General features: G+C 34.8%; 1 protein-coding gene across 1 annotated transcript in view; it reads left to right on the forward strand.

Moving 5' to 3' along the window:
- The window catches only part of PAWR (pro-apoptotic WT1 regulator), a 68572-nt gene extending 62495 nt beyond the window's left edge, over positions 1 to 6077 (forward strand). Inside the window, exon 7 of the mRNA XM_086884218.1 lies at positions 3498 to 6077. Coding sequence (XP_086740344.1) covers positions 3498 to 3584 — 87 coding nt within the window. The 3' untranslated portion in view covers positions 3585 to 6077. The remainder of the gene's footprint in view (positions 1 to 3497) is intronic.
- Positions 6078 to 8658: the final 2581 nt, after the last annotated feature.

Here is an 8658-nt window from a genome sequence, read left to right on the forward strand (position 1 = left end):
AATGGATGGCAAAGCTATTTAATACTGTTGGTCATGCCTGACTTCCTGACTCAAAGGTTGGAAAGAGCAAATCAAAAGAACCTAAATGACTGAAGTCTTGGGGTTTAGGACCACAACTTTTTGAGAGGTTTGATGAATCCAGAAGTGATTATTTTTTTGGCTATATTTGAATATGATGTCCTAAATGAAATCCATCAAGTATCTTAACTAGAAACTGTCTTTGAACATCCAGAGTAAAGTCAGGCATTGTCTGTGCATTTCCTGTGTTAAGTACAAGGGCAATTTCTTTCCATTGTATGGAAGAAAACATAAACTGAACAAAGGAATTTCAAAACCAACTTTGTTATATATTGACTAAAATTTTACCTTTCCATGAGCTCTACAAGGCCATCTTGTTGGTGCTCCCTAGGTAGATACTTTTAAACACAGAAGAGAAGGGATATTTTTGGCCCAGCAAGTCAGCATTTTTCATACCTTTAACATTATCCGTGTGCTCAATAGAGTGCAAGCTATTTATGTCTGTGTCTCTTGGGCTTTTCTTAATGATGAAATAGCTGCCTTTTGATTTTATGACCAGCATAATTATTTGTCTTCTAAAACTCATGTCTCAAGTGATGCTTCCATTAAAGCAAATGCAGTTTTCTTTCCTGTTTATTAACTCTTGAATTTATGTTTGCTCCTGTATTGGTGATCCATGTGGATTTAGAAATAGAAAAGGTTTAAACAAATTAAGAAAAGCTGCAGAAATACCACATCATTCTCATGGTAGAAGGTTATGGAAGTTAATATGGCAGTTGTATTTGCTTCAGGTTTATTATCATAACTGAGAACATGAGAGCCAGCACTTGGACATCCATCTGTTCTTTATGGGGTGTCCCTCTGTAGGCCTAGCACCAGGGCTGGATCCTTTTCATGGAAGAACAGTTGCGACCTTCAGCCTTCTGTTCAGAGAAAAGGATGTCCTGTGAGCTGAACTTTATTTAGTGAGTAACTTTATGCAGAGGTCTTCTTAAAGAGTTTTGCTGGTAGGCAGACTAAATAGGGGTCTCTAAATTTGACCATCTTCACATTCATGGTTTTTCTCCAACTTTTCTGTTCACCAGAGTATACAGTTTTTGGATGTTAAGATGCACAGGTATGGGAAGTATGTCACATTAGACACCTTAGATAACTTCTTAAAAAGCCATTTTATTGCATATCTTTCTGACTGCTCAGTCCATATTTAGTGAAATGCTCTTTCTAGAAGTTTTAGTCAGTTCATAACCACAGATGCATCCCTGATCAGCAAAAACATTTTGTTGCATTAGAAAAACTTTTTCCAAGAATCATGAAAACTTCTTGGTAGAATTTTCCTCATTTTAAGTGAGCATATTTATTTTATGTGACAATATCATTTTACTGAGACCATTCAGTACATCACAGGGATACATAACAAATATGAGCTGCATTTATATTGAGGAACAGAAAAGGCTTTCTCCTACAAATGGCATTCTCTCATTCCAATATATTAGACATTAAAGGTATGTCTGCCGTGTTCTTTGTAAGAAAGGGCAATTGCTTCATAAAAACCTTAAATGTCTGAAAGGAAAGGCATCTCAAAATATTTAAATACTTTGTAGGCAAAGTTCAACTGTCATTTAGTTTACACTTGATTGTCTGTGACCTCGCTAAGATGTCATTGTAGTTAAGTGTGTTTGGAGAGTCTGTCAGTGAGGATTTACAGTCCAATCAGTGTCAGTTGTGTAGCAGTTCTTTTGGTATGTGAACTTCAAGCTTTCCTGCTATTGCATCTTTTTTTGCTAATTAGCATAATTTAGTGTTGTAGTTTTGAATGAGAAACTTTAAATTTTAGAGTGGCAGAATCCCCTCCATCTGCAGATACGTAAACTGCAGCAGTTATTTTTCCTGGCTTTTATTTAAGAAACTTCTACATGTAGTAATTTTTTGAATGTTAATTTTTGCAGCATAAACATTTCACAAACTTCTAATATTTTATTTTTAGTTAATTAAACTAAAATTCTAAACAGGAGGTTTTTAGGTAAGCTTTAATTGAGGTATCTGCTGGCTAGATCTACAGGTTTGAGCATTATAATACAAGTTTTATGTATACCAAACTAAAAAGAAATAATTTTATTGAAAATGTGTTGTCCCTTCCATCTGATTATTGATCTGAATTGCACAAAAGAGAATGCAAAGTGTTTTTGTTTATAGTAGATTGTATTGGTACTATCTACCCACCAAAACTTTCCCTGTTTAGATGTTTAAATCACTTGTATCCGTTAGGTTGGAATGGTCGAATGCTTGATTCATACTGTGATGCAGCTTTACTTCTGTGAGGCAGAGAGGAATTTCTGCTAGTGATTTCTTGATTCAACTCTAGAAAACAATAAAGGGATTGCAAAGGTATTGAGGATTTCAGCTTGGCTGAAACTGAAGAGGCTTTTAAAAATCATTTTACCAGTTTTACAGATGATCTCTGTTGTGCACTTCTGGAATGACCTCATTGAGAAAGAGATAAGAAACTGAGCTCTGTATGTCAAACACTGCCTAACAACTTAAGGGGCCAAAATCTCTTTACTGCTTAAGGCAAGAGGACAATTTGGCAGACTTCAATCAAAAAACACAGGGGATCTCCAGTGAAAATTCCGGTTCTTTTCCTTTGTCCACCTTTCATTTTTCTCCTTAAAATCTAGTCCTTGACATTACTTTCCTGTTTATTCATTATTTTCTAGTTGACATTCTGTTTCTTGCATGTGATTTTTGTACAGAAAAACTATTTTTATTGAATTAATGTTTGTATTAAGCAGCCATTGTTGCTGGTTTTCACTTTAAGGGCTTGAAAAATCTTGATAGGAGTGAAGAATTGAAATGGTAACTGGGCAAAAATGGTAATTAGGGGAAAAGACACAAACATTTGGGGTGAAAACAATCTATTTTGGGCACCCATTACTACTGTGTGTGTGCTGTCTGTTCTTCTGGTACGACTTTAGACAGAAGGTATGAGGTCCATTTTTATTTTTTTTCCACAGAAAACAGAAAAAAGTGGACTGACATATCTTTTTCTGAAAATGTTGATACTTAATACACAAAACAGGTCTTCTTGTAATAACCAGTGATCTGTGTATATGAGAGCTCTAGCTGAAGACAAGCAGTAGGGGAAGCAGGAACAGTAACTGACTAATGCACTTTCTGCGTATGCCAGAAAAATAATCACCCCCATTCTCTTTTGGTTTCTTTATGCATTAATTCCTGCTGTAGCTTTGATTTGACCATGTTTCTGTTTAGGATGCTTGGGAATATAATATTAATGTTTTGTAATTACAGTAACACTTGGAAACAGGCTGGTTTAACAGTCCTGAGGGTACCTACTGTGACACTAATTCTTCCCTATCCCAACTTCCTCATTTCAGAGCTAAGATGGTAAATTCCTGCTGCTACTAATCGAGAGTTTGCATTTCCATCCTGAAAAGTGTTTATTTTTCTTTTTTCTTGTGCAGGATCTAGATGATATAGAAGATGAAAATGAACAATTGAAGCAAGAAAATAAAACACTCTTAAAAGTTGTTGGACAGCTGACAAGGTAGAAGATTCAGGCGTCAATAAGGAAAGATTTTAAAAACTACTGATTGAGCATTAAGGTCAATATAGTAATATTTCCTGTGTTACAGTATGTTAGAATAACTGTCTTTGTATTTATTGTTAGGAAACCAGATGAATGTTTATTTTCATAGTGCTTTCTCCTTCGTTCAATGAAATGGCATAAAATTTGGGGTGTATTTTTAGCTTTCTTTTCACATAAACATAACTAAAAATTTTGGCATGTTTCAAATGTTAAGTTCAAAAATATTTGGATTTTGTATCTTCAGATTACAGCTACATGAATTACAGTAATCTAAAATTCACAGCACCAAGATCACTTTCGGTCCATGTGGGTGTATATTTTTGAAATGAATGGAAGCAATACATATAAGCTTTGTTTACACAGATTCAAAATATATATTTTGGGAAATGCTTCCTTTTGTTGTTCAAACAGCTGTAAAGTGGATGCCTTATTACTGATGTATAACATTTGCAGATTGATGACTTTCTCTAGAACTCTTGTATGTTGAGTTTTTTTACTGTGTCTGAAAGATTGACAATAGTAGAGAGTAGCAATTTTTTTTTTTTCCTGTGTTTAACAGTATTCTGTCAGAAGGGGAAGGTTTTACTAAAAACCAACAAAACAAACAAATGCAATACAACACAAAGCCAAATAAATCACCTCTGCTACCAGCATTAATAAGTTGTTAGAATCACATTGAAGTTGTGCACTGCGGTTTATTTTACGGCTTTTGCTTTAGCAATGAAAAGCAAGTTTGCAATCAGACAGTTAGTTTGCTGTGTTGAGAATTCAAACAAAGCCTGGAGCTTTCATTTTAGCAAACATTTCTTGTTGTCATCTTACAATTTGTAGTGATCATAACCTGTACAAGTTCTTGGATTTTTTTTTTAAGCTGAGTGAGAATTTTTTTATACATGACAAAGTAGGGGGAGTACTAGTGATTTGTGCCTTTTTGAAAAAAATCAAATGGTATACAAACCCCATTTTTATCCTTGATTTTAAGCTAACAAGTTTAAAAAGTGCCTGGTTAGGTGTTAAAATATGACTCTGTGTGGATTCTTCTATAACATGATAGCTGACAAAATTTTCCTTATACTTTAACCACAGACCTCAGTTAATATTTAGACTGAAAATTATTTGTACTTTATTTCAACTTAATACAGCGCATTTTTCATTCTTGGTCAGATTAAATGTACATGTCCTTTGAGGAAAGATTAGAAATTGCAACATTTCAAAGAGTCCAAGCTTTTTCTGGACTGTTTTGAAGTTTGGTGTCAGAGAGTTACATTCATATAGTTTTTGTTACCTTAAAACTTAAAAGCAACTTTAATATAACAATATAACAGTATTGTTATATTAATATATATGTGAAATAAATATAACAATTACTTTTTCAGATTTGCCAGTTGTTTTCATAATGTGCATTTAATGACAGGGTTTCTTAAATTTAAAATCCAGCTATTATTGTTATACTTAGGATTGTTTTGGATATAGGATAGGCCATTTTGCGTTTGTGCATTCTGATGAGGAAAAACTTTTCAAAGCTTTAAAGTGTTTTTCAAGACACTTATAGTCCTGGATGCCTCACTGTTTTCCATCATAGTGGATGAGATCCCATGGAACACCGTTTAAAACCTTTACTCAGGGGGTTAAATGGTATAGGGGGTTTGTATAAGCCCTTTGAACTACAATATACACCAATGAGTGTTGCTTGTAATATTGTTAAAACAGTAAGAGGTCCCTTAATTTATAAGTTCCATGAAATTAAGCATTTAAAGACCTAATAAAGTCACTTGAGATGTATGCCTTTTGAATAAATATGAAACTTTCTCTGGAAGAAGATGTGATTTCCTTCTCTGTGTACTCGGTAGGAAATACACGTACCCGTGTGCTGCTTGGGATGTCAGACGTATTGGAGCATGGCTAAGGACGTGCTGCAGTACACACAGGTCTCAATATGAAGTTGCAAATGAGATGTTTCATAAAATGTGTTTCATGTGCATTTTAAACCAAAGAAAAATAGCAACAAAGAACATAAAAAAGAGTTACTTATCTTCATATTACCTCTTCTTGGCAGCAGTATTGCCAGAATTATTTTTTTTAACTTGTACATAAAACTGACAGAAGTATTTGGCAGAATTTGTGGATTTCCAATGTAACTGTTCTTGTTCAGGGCTAGGTGTGATTTTTCTACCCTGGAAAAGTTGTAGTAGTTGAGTTTTTCTCTGAAAACAGTCTCATAATCATTGTGCAGAGTGATTTTTCAAAAAATATCCATTTTATGTGTTAAAAAAATTTAAGCATCATTAACCTATGAATAACTGAATATACATTTTAGTTTTGAACATTGACTAGTTGTGGTGATACTTGTTATCAGATTAAAAAAAATTTGAGATTCTTCTACTGCAGGTAAAAGATACGTGTTTAATAATAAAGATTGTTTGCCTTTGTTCAAATAAAACAAAATTCTTTTTAATCCAGGCTGAGTACTTACTGTCTTTAAAGGAAAATTGATACTGTCTGTCTAAAATTCTAACTGGATTTTTCCTCTGTAGTGTGAAGTTCCCAATCTGAACTGCTAAAATTAGTTTTGCATTCACATTGGAGTTTTCAAGTGTGTATGCATATGCAGACACACAAGAGAGAAATCTGTATACTTACATTCTACTTATTTTTTGCTTCAGGTATGTAGTGAGTATCCTTCCATCAATTAGACAGAGATGATCCTTTCTTCTACTTCAATGTAGGAGTATAACCCTTCCCAGGAAAAGGAAGAATGTTACAGTGCTGCTTCTACAGAAAGTGAATTGATTTAATTTCTGAAAGCTCTATATGAATACACGTTCTCTTCTCCTGCACAAGCAGAATCATTAAAGGCAATCTCCTTTTCACTCATAGCTGCAGACTACACGTAAAGAGAACAAGTGGATATTCAGTAAATATCAGGGACATAATAAATACATCAGAGTTTATCATAAAGTTTGTAGTGTTTTAAAAAAATGTAAACATAAATACCACAAGGAACCATGCATTCAACATCATGGTTACTCTATGGATAAGACATCATCCATTAAGAGCAGTTGCACTTGGTAAATTTAAAATGTTAGGTGAATTTGGTTAAGGATGATTGCCTTTATGAAATCATGGTGGCTTTTAGATTTGTTTTAAAATACAAAATTATGTCCTTCCTCAGTAGTTGCCTTTGGCATTTTAGGTTCTTCAGACTTGGTGGGAAATCTTAGCTCCAAGTACACAAGTGCTTTTTCTGTGCTCCTCCTTTAATCACTGGATTTGCCATACAATAGCTACCTGATCTTAGTACTTGGTATATTTTCCCATGGATATTCTATTTTTTCTTTCATAACTTTTTGTATCTTTTGGTGTATTCTTCTTTCCCTTATTCTTCTAGAAATTCAAGTGGTGTCTGTGAAGTGTAACAACATCCATAAACCTATTTGGTGGATTTTCTGCTTTCTTAAGCAGACCTCAAATATTTATATGAAGAATTTTTCTCATACACTGAGGAATGTAGTGCGGCTGGAAGTTGGTTTGGGACACTTCAGAGCTTACCAAGGTTTTGAGAGGAATTGAATATTGATAAGGATATTGAGACAATCTAATGTTCTAGTTGTACTGTGAAAAGTTCTGGTAATGTCCAGCTATTAAAAGTGAAACCTTGTGGGAGTATCACATGTAAGAGTAATGGTAGTGTATGGAGAGCATTTGGACAGGAGCCAACAACAGGACACACGTCTGTAATGTGTCCCAAAATAGCAGATCTCTATGCAAGTCTAGTGATTTCCACCTAAACCTACGGGTTTGCAGCTGAGCCCTTCCTGTCTAGCAGCTGGCAGCCCTTCTGGTATGGAAATGGATGCAGATGTTTCACTTGGCATTCCTTGAGCAGGGAGGCCTCATTCACACCCAGTAGCCACAGTCTCTCTTGCTGGTGTTTCAGGAGGGATTTTGGTTTCAACAATATTGACCTTCAATTTCTGGATTCACCGGAGACATTTGATGCAATATTAAGCAATTGGCATATTTTAATAATTGATTAGGAAATGGGTGACATCCTCTATACCACATAAAAAGAGAATGTTTTATTTTCTCAGGCAATGTCCAGTCCATTAGGCCTTTTCTTGAAGTGAACGTTGCTGCCCCTGGAAAAGACTCTTTCAACACCTTTAAGCTGGGCTCATTTTATAGTCTAACCTCAATAAACCCAAACTACCAGGCCTTCTTTTAACAGCACTAGAAGTTAAAATGTCTTTGGTAGAATTCCAGGGGCAGATTTGAGGGTAATGTCTTAAGACTGTAAGTCCTTGTTTTCTTTTGGGCTTTGGGCAGCCTGGTCTAGTGAAAGGCATTCTTTTGCATGGCAAGGGAGGGGGGAACTAGATCATCTTTGGGGTCCCTTCTAACCCAAACCATTCTGATTCTTCATTGAAGAAAATCTGGCTAAAAATACAACATCCAGCATTGTTTCTGAATGACTACCTTGGTAGTCATTGTTTGGCTTCTTGGGGAACACAACTGCTTTACACTGTAGTCCTGCAAGCACTGCAGCATAGCAGGGAAGAGCAGCAACATTCTAGAAATGTCTTAACATGGATTTTCTACTGGTTCAGGCCAAACTGTGTAAAACATGGTTAGTAATTAGTGATGGAATTGTAGTGGATGTTGCTAATGAAGGAGCTGGAAAAATCTTACTTTTGTAGCTGTGTTTTATAATTGCTTCAGGAAATCTTTCTGTAGTTATAATTATTGAGAGGTTAAACAGTGAACTTTGGCAATAGCTGTGTAAGTTTTAGAAGCTTTGAGGTAAGAAGGGCCGTCTTTGGTATCTTTAATTGATGCCTTTGATGCTTAGGTATTTTTGTGTTAAAGCTCTTTGTTATCTACAGAAAGCAAAAGATAAAAGCCTTATCCGTACTGCAAAGATAATCCAAGTCTACCTTGTTTTTTAATTATTGTGTTGTAAATGTTAAAAAATATTAAATAACATAAGAATCAAACTTTGTTTTCAGATTTGGAATTCCATTAATAGGGGAGGTAAT

The sequence above is a fragment of the Cyanistes caeruleus genome, chromosome 4, assembly GCF_971803275.1.
Source record: "Cyanistes caeruleus chromosome 4, bCyaCae1.hap1.1, whole genome shotgun sequence".
Taxonomy (NCBI): domain Eukaryota; kingdom Metazoa; phylum Chordata; class Aves; order Passeriformes; family Paridae; genus Cyanistes; species Cyanistes caeruleus.